Source organism: Bufo bufo, chromosome 3 (genome assembly GCF_905171765.1).
Source record: "Bufo bufo chromosome 3, aBufBuf1.1, whole genome shotgun sequence".
Taxonomy (NCBI): Eukaryota; Metazoa; Chordata; class Amphibia; order Anura; family Bufonidae; genus Bufo; species Bufo bufo.
The window spans coordinates 466,930,011-466,944,094 of NC_053391.1; the positions used below are offsets into that span (position 1 = coordinate 466,930,011).

General features: G+C 42.4%; 1 protein-coding gene across 1 annotated transcript in view; it reads right to left on the reverse strand.

Moving 5' to 3' along the window:
* The window catches only part of COL4A2 (collagen type IV alpha 2 chain), a 294,339-nt gene that overhangs the window by 111,008 nt on the left and 169,247 nt on the right, over positions 1-14,084 (reverse strand). Inside the window, exons 5-10 of the mRNA XM_040425227.1 lie at positions 7,771-7,905; positions 7,249-7,293; positions 6,947-7,063; positions 4,264-4,335; positions 1,549-1,584; positions 1,408-1,470 (exon numbers count right to left, since the gene is read on the reverse strand). Coding sequence (XP_040281161.1) covers positions 1,408-1,470; positions 1,549-1,584; positions 4,264-4,335; positions 6,947-7,063; positions 7,249-7,293; positions 7,771-7,905 — 468 coding nt within the window. The remainder of the gene's footprint in view (positions 1-1,407; positions 1,471-1,548; positions 1,585-4,263; positions 4,336-6,946; positions 7,064-7,248; positions 7,294-7,770; positions 7,906-14,084) is intronic.

The following is a 14,084-nucleotide window of genomic DNA, read 5'->3' on the forward strand; positions in this document are numbered from 1 at the left end:
CATTTTCAGGTCTCTCCAGAGATGTTTGATTGGGCTCAAGTCAGGGCTGGGCCACTTAACTGTGTTGTCTTGGCTGTGTGCTTAAGGTCATTGGCTTTTTGGAAGGTGAACCTTTGGTCCAGTCTGAGGTCCAGAGAACACTGGATCAGGTTTTCATTAGGAATATCTTTGTACTTTGCTCCATTCTGCTTTCCCTCAAGCCTGACCAATCTCCCTGTCCCAGCCACTGAAAAACATCCCCACAGTATGCCACTACCACTACTAAGCTTCACTGTAGGGATGGTATTGGGCACTGCCTGGTTTCCTCCAGACATGACACTTTGAATTGAGGCTAAAAAGTTAAATCTTGGTTTCATCAGACCAAAGAATCTTGTTTATCACAGTTTTTTCTTCTTTCTGGTAACTCTACTATAAAGCCCAGATTGGTGAAATGCTGCAGTGTTGGTTGACCTTCTGGATTTTTATGTACATAGGATCTTTGGAGCTCTGCCAGTCTGGCTAATGGGTCGTTGGCCACCTGTCTTACCCACGCCCTGCTACCCCAATACTTTGTGGGGTGGCCAGCTCTAGGAAGAGTCCTAATTGTTTGAAACTTTTTCTTTTTAAGAATAATGGAGGCCACTGTGCTCTTGGCAACTGTCAATGCAGCAGAAATTTTTTGTACCTTTCTTCACATCTGTGCCTCCACACATTTATGTCCTTAGGCTCTACAGGCATTTCTTTTCTCCTTATGGATTGTTTTTTTTCTCTGATATGCAATGTCAGCTGTGAGACCTTATTTAGACAGGTGTGTGTATCTATCCATATCATGTCCAATCAACTGAATTTACCACAGGTGGACTCCAATAAAGGTGTAGAAACATCTCAAAGGTGGTCAAGAGAAAAAGTAGGCCCCTAAATGCAATGTGTAATAGTAAAGAGTCTGGATTATGTCCATGCAAAACTTGTTTTTCCTTTTTAATAAATTAGTAGAAATTTCAAAAACTCTGTTTTTCCTTTCTCATTTTGGGGTACTGAATGCTCATTGATGGGGGAAAATGTGATTATTTTTATTTTTGCATACGGCCGCATCATAACAAAACGTGAAAAAAGTGAAAGGGTCTGAAGACTTTCTGAATGAATTGTATCTCTGCTAACAGTTATCCAGTTAGCAGTAATATATTATGTGCTTTTGGTATATAGGTCAGAAGCACTTTCTGCTGTATACAAACACAAGACAAGATAACAGAGTGCCGCTCTGGCAAATATTGCCTAATAAACAACATACTGTATATCTGTTTCATATATTATTTGAGAATAAAGCAAGAATATAATACTTCCAATCTTTTACAAATTTTAATTAGGAGACTCATCTAGTAGTTTTATATTGGAATATTTTTATTGTCCGTTTGGTTGGAATGCACTTACAGGATATCCAGGTTGACCCATTGGGCCAATGAATCCCATAACTCCAGGAGATCCTCTGGGACCCTGCAAAAGTCAAAAGATTATAAATGTACAGCCGTAAACAGGAATAAGAATGTAAATTCTGTAAATATTATTACTTACGGGAACTCCAATAATTCCTAGTTCACCAGGATCCCCCTGAAAGAAAAAACATCAAGCCACATTAATCCCTTATGGCCACAGCCTATTTTAGTCTTAACGATGCAGCATTTTTTTTTCATTGTTGCACTCCAAAAACATTAGATTTTTATTCTTCCATCGATATAGCTGTATGAGGGTTTGTTTTTTGCAGAATGGTTTACATTTTTCAATGGAACCATTTTGGGGTACATATAACTTATTGACTAAGTTTTATAATTTTGGCAGTATTTAATTTAGTTTTTTATTCTGCGGGTTAGGACAATTATGGTGGTACCAAACCAGTTTTTAATTTTTTATGTTTTACTACTTTTACATAATAAAAAAGGATTATTTGTTTGTTTTTTTGCCTTGAGAGCCATAATCTTTTTTTTCATGAACAAGGCTGTTGGGGGCTTTCTTTTTGTAGGTCAAGCTGTACTTTTCATTGGTATGATTATGGGGTACACCTGACTTTTTGATCACTTATTTTTTGGAGGTAAGCCAGCATTTTTACAGCATTCACTGTATTAGATAAATAATGTGTACTGGTTTTTATGCATGATACAGGCAATACAAATAATATAAAGCTTTTATTTTTTTATTTATTTAATAAAACATTTTTAATGAATAAAAATGCAATTTAATATGTTGATTTTTCGAATATAATAGGAAACTAGATCATGTACTCTTCTAATCGATAATATAGTATATTGCTATAATTTTGTAGTGCATTACTAATTACTATGTATAAATATATCAGGGGGCAGTACAGAGATCTATCCCATCATCTATTTATCCCCAGGACTGTGACGAGGGGACATCCTCTGCGTTTGGAGGAAAGAAGGTTTGTACACAAACATAGAAAAGGGTTATTTACGGTAAGAGCAGTGAGACTATGGAACTCTCTGCCTGAGGAGGTGGTGATGGTGAGTACAATAAAGGAATTCAAGAGGGGCCTGGATGTATTTCTGGAGTGTAATAATATTACAGGCTATAGCTACTAGAGAGGGGTCGTTGATCCAGGGAGTTATTCTGATTGCCTGATTGGAGTCGGGAAGGAATTTTTTATTCCCCTAAAGTGAGGAAAATTGGCTTCTACCTCACAGGGTTTTTTTGCCTTCCTCTGGATCAACTTGTAGGATGACAGGCCGAACTGGATAGACAAATGTCTTTTTTCGGCCTTATGTACTATGTTACTATGTTACTATTATGACAGTCTTTATAATGTTAACAGCCATCCTAATAGATATCCAAAGATGACAGACCTGGTAGTCTTCATATGGCCCCAGATGTGATAATGACCCAACAGCACTTTGCAGTCACAATGCGGGGGGGATGGGGGGGAGCAATAGTGGTGTCCCACACTGTGGCAGACCACTTAGATCCTGTCTAAGGGTTTAAATACCAATTAGGAGTTATCTCCAATCCTGGACATTATAGCTGGGTGTCAAATGACATACACTTCTGATGTTGCTGCCTCAGCTCCTGAACCAGCCTAGGCGGCGACCAGCAAAATCACTGTGCTATACATGTAGGGTTATAAGTGCAAACTATTTGCCTGCTGTGCCATACATGTATGGTGCAGGTCAGAAAGGGTTAACAAAGTATGTATTAGCAGCTAGAAACATAGCAGAGCTTAAAAGGAATCTGTCACCTGGTTTGACCATATTAAGCTCTCACCATGGCCATGTGTAATAAATTACCTTCTCTCCTGCAGTGGTTTTCTTTCTTGTTTTCATGCTTTCATTTTGCTAAAAAAGCGATCTTTGTGTTATGCAAATGAATCCTGAAGGTGCCCAGAGGGGCGTTATTTTTCACCCTCTGAGCCCAGTAACGCCCCCCTGCAGTGCCTAGCCCGTCTTAGTTTATAGCCCGAGCAAGCCTCCTCGCTATGTAGTAACGTCCCAAAGTCTAGTTTAATGGCACCGCCCCCTCTGCTACGTCAGTTAATTCATTCAAACCAGGCACATTGAATCTTTAGTTAGTCCGGCTGAAATCTTGCGCAGGCGCAGTACCGCCTACTGCCTGCGCCTGTGCGTTCCGACCGCTCCTGAGGGCAACAGCGATAATAAGATGTCACTGGGCTCTGCGCATGCCCAGAGACACTTTTGAGGCTGTTGTCCTCAGGAGCGGTCAGATCGCAAAGGCGCGAGCAGTAGGCGGTACTGCGCCTGCGCAAGATTTTAGCCGGACTAACTAAAGATTCAAGGTGCCTGGTTTGAATGAATTAACTGACGTAGCATTTGGGGCGGCCCCATTAAACTAGACTGTGGGACGTTACTACATAGCGAGGAGGCGTGCTTGGGCTATAAACTAAGGCGGGCTAGGCACTGCAGGGGGGCGTTACTGGGCTCAGAGAGTGAAGAATAACGCCCCTCTGGGCACCTTCAGGGTTCATTTGCATAACACAAAGATCGCTTTTTTAGCAAAATGAAAGCATGAAAATAAGAAAGAAAACCACTGCAGGAGAGAAGGTAATTTATTACACAAGGCCAGGGTGAGAGCTTAATATGGTCAAACCAGGTGACAGATTCCCTTTAATGTGTCATATACTTTATATGAGACTATGAGTAAGTATATTTAGGTAACATCAACACTAACACTTGTTTGAATATTTTTTATCTATGTGTGTTCATAAAAACATAAAGGGAAAAAAATTTAAGGGTTCTGTAAACTTTATTAAAATGATGCACTTACCCTAATTTTATTTTTAAGGTCCGCTGATATATAAAAAGGTTCACCTTTCTGACCCTTGAAACCTTGTTCACCCTGTGACATAAAGTTCAATAAAGTTCATATTTAATACTTAGGTAGCAAACAATACAAAAAAAGGTACTTATCGTTAAAAAAATTAAAAATAAACTAATATTGTCACTATAAGCAAACAATGTTTAGATTTACTTCCCAATGTTGCAGAAGAATGCAGCATTACACAATGCACAGCTGAAATCAATAGGCCCTCAGTATGTTTCTGAGGCTTTCTTCTCTGGCTAAGGGCTCATTCAGACGAACGTATGGCCGCCGTGCCAGGTACCAATAGCGGTCCGCAAAACATGGGCACCATGTAAACTCTGCATTGTGGATGTGGAACCATTACCTGAATGGGTCTGTGATCTGCAAAATACGGCAAAAGATCGGACATGTCCTATGTTTTGCGGTGCAGAGGCACGGACCCGAAAGCCCACGGAAGGGTTTCTGAGTGTTTCCGCTGGCTTACGATCCGTACCTCTGCTCTGCAAAAGATAGGACATGTACTATCTTTTGCTGTGTCTTGCGGATTGCGGAGTTTACACGGCCAGTACCCGTGTTTTGCAGAACGCTATTTGCGGTCTGCAACACAGGCACAACGGCCATACGGTTGTGTGAATGGGCCCTAATAGAAAGGTATCCCGATCAAGAGATCCCATTCTGTTACATTCATATGACCCACAGACAACAAGAGGGATTTTGTATGGCCCCTAAGGGTTGGCTGACAACCATTTTGTGCGACCCCCAACCATCAGGTTGACACTAGTACGGTGGAGATTGTGGGGCCATATGTTTCCCAGTATAAGCAACTTGAGGGAACAATCCAGGCAAAACTGTTAGGCTGTGCACACACAAACAGGGACATTCATCATGACTGGTGTACCCACACGCCAGTCTTTATCTCCCTGCACTGGCATGAGGCATGAGGCGTGCCTAATTTATTAAGAGGCAGATGACTCTTAACAAATTAAGGCACATCTCAGTCCTGCCGATCAACTGACATTTATGCTAGTTTGGGGCTGACACAGACTTCAGCTATAACTTCCGCCACTTTCTGGCGAAAGTTATAGTGAATGCGGCAGGCAGTGCGAAGCTCCTTTTTCTCGCCACTTTTCCAGTGTCGTGAATTATGGCATGCACCATAATGTTTTTTTTTTATGCCACAATAGTGTCGTAAATGGCTTAATGAATGTCCCTCATAATGTTTGTTCAGCTGCCAGTTATCTCTCTCGATCTTCCCATACATATGCATCCTCGCCAAGCACGCATATGTAGTCAATGGGGAAAGGGGAGAAAGCCACTGTCACTTCTGAGAAAAATTGGATTAGGCACTTGACATCCAACATGCTTGATCCTTATTATCCCAGATTTCAGCCATTGGGGAGAGTCTGGAGGCCCAATACACATTAGATAGTTGAGCTGAATTTAAATCTGCAGGTTTGGCTGACACAGACCTAATGTAGATGGCCAGCTTTACTTTGTTAGGCCTGAAGAAGACCACGAATAGTATTCTCTCCTTAGTGCTCTTTGAGTCCCTATGTCAAGGCATTACATGTTTTTACCCAGATATTTCATTTATGCATTTATGACATATCCAGATTATATGCCATATATTTGATAGGTTTGGCACTCCCGGGACGAAGAGACAAAATTGAGAAGTGGACATGCATGCATGTAGAATGTAGTTTATGCTAATGTATACCGTATGTGAAATTCACTGTTTTTTTCGGTAACTCCTATAAACTAAAATGGAGATAGTCTTGTGCATGAGCTCCACCTTGTATGCTCTTCCATAGTTTGTCACAAAGTGGAACAGAGGAATTCCATTCTCCCAATATACGGTATAGGTGGTGGCATCAGAAGCTAAATCCCGATCTGTCAGAGATGTATGGTATACACTGTCAATATGACATTAAATCTCTCTCACTTTCAAATGCACCTGCGTCTGGATGCAGATACAGTTGAATACAATGGTGAATCAGGGAGCCGTAAACTCTTTGCTTCACCATTCCCCTGCCTGTACGTTCCCCAGCAGCAGGTGCCTGCTGCGCTGAGCAGGAGAACTTCAAGCAGTTGGAGAATGTGCTCTGTTCATTGGGGAAGTGGGAATAGGTGAGTAAATACTTTTTTATTTTATTAAAATTACAGGGGTGTCATTATTGGGGCACTAAGAGGGATGCAGCACTGTTGTGAAGGGCATTAAGGGGAAAAATGATTGTAAAGGGGCACTAAAAGGATAGCAGTAGTGTGAGGGCGCACTTAGTGGGCATAACACATGTGAGGGGGCTGTAAAGGGGCATAACTAATGTGAAGGGCCACTATGGTGTCATATCTACTGTGAGGGGGCACTAAGGTGGTCATATATACTGTGTGGGGCACTAAAGTGGCATATGTACTGTGTGGAGGCACTAAGAGGGCATACCTAATGTGAGGAGGCACTAAGGAGGCAGACCTACTAAAAGGTAGCATAACTACTGAGAGGGGCACTAAGGGGTCATACCTACTGTGAGGGAGCATAACTACTCTTTCTTTAAACCTGATTCCTGAAAAGGCATGAAGAATTATTCTGAGCTCTTAGCTGAGTATTGTCATATCCCAAATATTTCCTCTTTATACATTATATAGTACGTACAGAATAGCCTGCAGAACCACTTGGACCGCTTGGCCCAGTCTCGCCAGCATCTCCCGTTGTTCCATTGCAACCATCCAATCCTGGCTTTCCTCTTGGACCACCTTGTCCAACATGACCCTGTGCACATTATAATTTAAAACATTATTGCACATTATTTCACACAAAAAAACATCACTATGTTGAAGGCATTAGTTTTATATATCATGGTAAAATGTACATTTCAAACAAAAGAGAAAAAAATTTGCTGCTATTTATTAAAAAGCCACTAAAATGCAAGAAAATTATAGTGCTGCCATACGCACAGGTACACCATTTGCTCCAGGAAATCCTGTGACACCACTTTGACCCTAAAAGATAAAAAGAGAGTTTTGTTAGCTTTTTTAGATCTGTGAGCTTAAGGTCCCTTTACACGGGACAATTTAGCAATTAAGTAACCATTCCTTCCCAGCAAGAGCCTGCTCGTCAGCGAAGGAGCATTTACATGCAGCGATCTCCTCCACAGTATGGGGAGAAGTGAGCGCTAATGTTCATCCCCATACAGTCTCTTATGCCAGCGGCAGAGTGATGTTTAGACAGCACAATCTGCTGCCAGAAAATGGCGATTTAGGTGCCTGCACAAACTAGCATATTACCCGACGAACTACCATTTCGCTCGTTCATCGGGTAATCGGCGGCACCTTTACACAGCCAGAGAACGAGTGTGCCTATGAGGTTTCTTGATCTGGCAGATTCTCAGCCTGTGTAAAGGGGACTTTACTCAAAAACTAGAATATTTATTTTAACATGAATGACATGACAAAATAACAAAAAAGAAAACATTTTACCTTATCTCCAAGGGGTCCGGTGACCCCTGGATGACCTCTTTCACCTTTGTCTCCTTTACGACCTGGTAATCCCTCTATTCCAATAAGTCCTGGTGGCCCTGAGACGCCTTGATTACCAAGTGGTCCTGGTTGTCCCTGCATAAAAAAGTATATAAAAAGCAGCTGAAAACAATATGTGTGAAATGGTTTTGACTAGATAGGAGCAGACATGCCTATAATATGCCACATGCACTAGGTAATAATAAAAAAAGACAAAAAATGCATTTAAGGAAGAAAAGTAATTACCATCAAATAGTTTTACAATAGATTTAGATGTTAATTCTGTCATTATTTTATCATTATTTTATTAAAAGTTGGAATAAATTTAGCAAAAAATGAAAGCTAATGGAAAAACTGCCTAGATTTACAGATGAGGCAACGTAGACAAGCTACTTTTTGTTTATGGAATCAGAAAATTACTTATGGTTTAACCCTTTCAGGACTATATATTTTTTTGCTTTAGTTTTTTCTGCTCACCTTCTGAGAGCTGTGACTTTTTTGCTTTTCCGTCCCTCTCCATAACATGCTGTGCATATTACAAATGCGATTCTCAACCCACTGACAGATTTATTGAGTTAAACTTACCACATCATATATATTGGGATGGGAAAGTACAGCAATAATACAGACACTGATATATGCCCAAATATCGGCTGTCTGAATGAGGCCTAACTGAACTTTGTTGTTTTGTGGATGGTCCTACTTGGTGATTGACATCCATCTATATATGCAGAGTCTTAAGGGGACTGCTGTCAGTCATATACACTGGACTCTTAGGGACGGTTCACACGTGACTGAAATGCCATTGATTGCTTGAATTTTGGCACAGAAATGCTGGTCGATTTGACACAGATTTTACCCTTTGCATTGCAAAGGGTGAAATCTGTGATGAAAATCTGCATCATAAAAGTGATGTCGATTTTAAGCCTGCACGAATTTCCCGCAGCATGTGTATGGCAATTGCTAAAAAAAACAAAACTGGAATTTACTGCTGGTACTGTAAAACACTGCAGACTTTCTACCTGCAATTCTGCATCGTAACTGCTACATGTGAAAATACCCTTCTGTCAACAGTGCGCTGAGATTTCAGTCAGTAAATAAGCTACACCAGTTCACATGCTGTGGATTTTGTACGGCTTTGTGGTGTGGAATTCGTTCTCACGGGGTCCATTTTGAAATCTGCAGCATGTTCATTACCTTGCGGACTGTGTGTGGATTTGCTACAGTTGTTTTCCATTGAAGACAATGGAGTTCTGAAATCTGCAGCTAATTCTGCAAGACAGAATGGCTTACTTACGGATTTCATTGCAGAACCGTGATGAAATCTGCAACTCTGCATCAATATCCACGTAACAGTTCATTGCGGATTTACATGTGGATTAGGTGTGGATACCCTTGAAAATCTGAGACTTGTAAACTTAGCCCTCTTTTAATGTTACAAATTTGATGTTGCTGCAATACAATTTCTTCATGTTTTCACCTTAATGCTGCTATGCCATGTGGTGAACATAACTGCTGATGTCCTACACTTGAAAGTCACCATGATATGTGTACTTCAATTAACCCCCTCATGTTTTATTACCTTTATGTGATTTCTCTTTATGCACTTAATTTTGCTATTTTTTCTAATTGTATCAATCTTGTACAACTGGCTATAGTAAAAAATCCTGTGTTACTATTGCAGTTTTATTTTTATTCCAACAGATGGCGATCTAACACAAGTTGTGTTACACAACAGTACACTGGCAAAACAATTTCTAAGTTTGGGAAAAGTCTGTTACTTAAAAATGAAAATAAAAAAGATGTATCTTTTAAAATGGCTAAAATTAGTTACTAGTACTGCTATAATGGCAATATATACAGGTGAAACTCGAAAAATTAGAATATTGTGCAAAGTTTATTTATTTCAGTAATGCAACTTAAAAGGTGAAACTAACATATGAGATAGACTCATTACATGCAAAGCGAGATATTTCAAATCTTTATTTGTTAGGCTACTTTCACACTGGCGTTTCTGGGTCCGCTTGTGAGATCCGTTTCAGGGCTCTCACAAGCGGCCCAAAACGGATCAGTTTAGCCCCAATGCATTCTGAATGGATAAGGATCCGTTCAGAATGCATCAGTTTGCCTCCGTTCAGCCTCCATTCCGCAGCGTTTTGATGTCCGTCTAAGGCTACTTTCACACCTGCGTTTAGGTCGGATCCGTCTGGTATGTGCCCAGACGGATCCGCACCTATAATGCAAACGCTTAGATCCGTTCAGAACGGATCCGTTTGCATTACCATGAACAAAAAAAAATAAATATTTTTTTTTTTTTTTTTTGTTCATGATAATGCAAACGGATCCGTTTTGACTTTACATTGAAAGTCAATGGGAGACGGATCCGTTTGAAAATTGAGCCATACTGTGTCAACTTCAAACGGATCCGTCCCCATTGACTTAGGCCTCTTTCACACTTGCGTTGTTGGGATCCGGCATGCACTTCCGTTGCCGGAGGTGCCTGCCGGATCCGTAACAACGCAAGTGTACTGAAAGCATTTGAAGACGGAACCGTCTTCCAAATGCTTTCAGTGTTACTATGGCACCCAGGACGCTATTAAAGTCCTGGTTGCCATAGTAGGAGCGGGGAGCGGGGGAGCGGTATACTTACAGTCCGTGCGGCTCCCCGGGCGCTCCAGAATGACGTCAGAGCGCCCCATGCGCATGGATGACGTGATCCATGTGATCACGTGATCCATGCGCTTGGGGCGCCCTGACGTCACTCTGGAGCGCCCGGGGAGCCGCACGGACGGTAAGTACACTGCTCCCCCGCTCCCCGCTACACTTACCATGGCTGCCAGGACTTTAGCGTCCCGGCAGCCATGGTAACCACTCTGAAAAAGCTAAATGTCGGCTCCGGCAATGCGCCGAAACGACGTTTAGCTTAAGGCCGGGTCCGGATCAATGCCTTTCAATGGGCATTGATCCCGGATCCGGCCTTGCGGCAAGTCTTCAGGATTTTTGGCCGGAGCAAAAAGCGCAGCATGCTGCGGTATTTTCTCCGGCCAAAAAACGTTCCGTACCGGAACTGAAGACATCCTGATGCATCCTGAACGGATTACTCTCCATTCAGAATGCATTAGGATAATCCTGATCAGTATTCTTCCGGCATAGAGTCCCGACGATGGAACTCTATGCCGGAAGACAATAACGCAGGTGTGAAAGAGCCCTTACATTGTAAGTCTGGACGGATCCGTTTGCCTCCGCACGGCCAGGCGGACACCTGAATGCTGCAAGCTGCGTTCAGGTGTCCGCCTGCTGAGCGGAGGACAAACGGAGCCAGACTGATGCATTCTGAGCGGATCCGCATCCATTCAGAATGCATTAGGGCTGGACGGATCCGTTCGGGGCCGCTTGTGAGAGCCTTCAAACGGAACTCACAAGCGGAGCCCCGAACGCTAGTGTGAAAGTAGCCTGACAATGTTCATGGTAATGCAAACGGATCCGTTCTGAACGGATACAAGCGTTTACATTATAGGTGCGGATCCGTCTGTGCAGATACCAGACGGATCCGCACCTAACGCAGGTGTGAAGGTAGCCTTATAATTTGGATGATTATGGTTTACAGCTTATGAAACCCCAAAGTCACAATTTGGAGGTACCCTTTGCTCAGAGGGTATGGATTAATTAGCTGACTAGAGTGTGACACTTTGAGCCTAGAATATTGAACCTTTTCACAAAATTCGAAATTTAAGCTGCATTAATGCAATTCCTTTTAATTTGCATTACAGAAATAAATGGACTTTTGCACGATATTCTAATTTTTCAAGTTTCATTTATATATACACTGCGTGCAGAATTATTAGGCAAATGAGTATTTTGACCACATCATCCTCTTTATGCATGTTGTCTTACTCCAAGCTGTATAGGCTCGAAAGCCTACTACCAATTAAGCATATTAGGTGATGTGCATCTCTGTAATGAGAAGGGGTGTGGTCTAATGACATCAACACCCTATATTAGGTGTGCATAATTATTAGGCAACTTCCTTTCCTTTGGCAAAATGGGTCAAAAGAAGGACTTGACAGGCTCAGAAAAGTCAAAAATAGTGAGATATCTTGCAGAGGGATGCAGCACTCTTAAAATTGCAAAGCTTCTGAAGCGTGATCATCAAACAATCAAGCGTTTCATTCAAAATAGTCAACAGGGTCGCAAGAAGCGTGTGGAAAAACCAAGGCGCAAAATAACTGCCTATGAACTGAGAAAAGTCAAGCGTGCAGCTGCCAAGATGCCACTTGCCACCAGTTTGGCCATATTTCAGAGGTGCAACATCACTGGAGTGCCCAAAAGCACAAGGTGTGCAATACTCAGAGACATGGCCAAGGTAAGAAAGGCTGAAAGACGACCACCACTGAACAAGACACACAAGCTGAAACGTCAAGACTGGGCCAAGAAATATCTCAAGACTGATTTTTCTAAGGTTTTATGGACTGATGAAATGAGAGTGAGTCTTGATGGGCCAGATGGATGGGCCCGTGGCTGGATTGGTAAAGGGCAGAGAGCTCCAGTCCGACTCAGACGCCAGCAAGGTGGAGGTGGAGTACTGGTTTGGGCTGGTATCATCAAAGATGAGCTTGTGGGGCCTTTTCGGGTTGAGGATAGAGTCAAGCTCAACTCCCAGTCCTACTGCCAGTTTCTGGAAGACACCTTCTTCAAGCAGTGGTACAGGAAGAAGTCTGCATCCTTCAAGAAAAACATGATTTTCATGCAGGACAATGCTCCATCACACGCGTCCAAGTACTCCACAGCGTGGCTGGCAAGAAAGGGTATAAAAGAAGAAAATCTAATGACATGGCCTCCTTGTTCACCTGATCTGAACCCCATTGAGAACCTGTGGTCCATCATCAAATGTGAGATTTACAAGGAGGGAAAACAGTACACCTCTCTGAACAGTGTCTGGGAGGCTGTGGTTGCTGCTGCACACAATGTTGATGGTGAACAGATCAAAACACTGACAGAATCCATGGATGGCAGGCTTTTGAGTGTCCTTGCAAAGAAAGGTGGCTATATTGGTCACTGATTTGTTTTTGTTTTGTTTTTGAATGTCAGAAATGTATATTTGTGAATGTTGAGATGTTATATTGGTTTCACTGGTAAAAATAAATAATTGAAATGGGTATATATTTGTTTTTTGTTAAGTTGCCTAATAATTATGCACAGTAATAGTCACCTGCACACACAGATATCCCCCTAAAATAGCTAAAACTAAAAACAAACTAAAAACTACTTCCAAAAATATTCAGCTTTGATATTAATGAGTTTTTTGGGTTCATTGAGAACATGGTTGTTGTTCAATAATAAAATTAATCCTCAAAAATACAACTTGCCTAATAATTCTGCACTCCCTGTATATACATACACCGTATTTTTCGCCCCATAAGACGCAAAGTGGGGGGAAAATGGCACTGCGTATTATGGGGCGAATGCTGCCATTATTACATCGCTAACACTGATACATCGCAGGCTGTGATGCTGCGCAGCGATGTATCAGGGGGAGGAGCGGGCTGGAGGCCGTCAACTGCTGGAATCGCACTGTACTCTTACACCGGGCCCCGCCACTCACAGCAGTATTCATATGTAAACTGTAATCCTCTTCTTAACTTTAGTTACAGTAGCGCTATCCCGTGTAATACTACTTACTATCAAGCTCCCATAGCAGGCAGAGCGGCCGGCAGCTGTAACGTCACTCACTCACGTCCCGCGCATGCTCCTCCCACTTTATGAATGAAGCAGGCGGAGCAGGCGCGTGACATTAGTGAGTGATGTTATGCTGACGGTCGCTCTGCCTGCTACGGTACGGGAGCTTGATAGTAAGTAGTAGTACAAGGGATAGCGCTACGTTAACTAAAGTTAAGAAGAGGTTAAGGATTACAGTTTACATATGAATACTGCTGTGAGAGGAGGGGCCCAGGGTATTGGGGGACACTGTTATGGGGGGGATCTGTGGATGACACATATATAGCATAAGATGCTATATATGTGTCATCCACAGATCTCCCCCATAACAGTGCCATCCCCAGATCCCCCTCCCCATAACAGTGCCATCCACAGATCCCCCTACCCATAACAGTGCCATCGACAGATACCCCTCCCCATAACAGTGCCATCCACAGATACCCCTCCCCATAACAGTGCCATCCACAGATCCCCCTCCCCATAACAGTGCCATCCACAGATCCTCCCCCCTATAACAGTGCCATCCACAGATCCCCCATAACAGTGCCATCCACAGATCC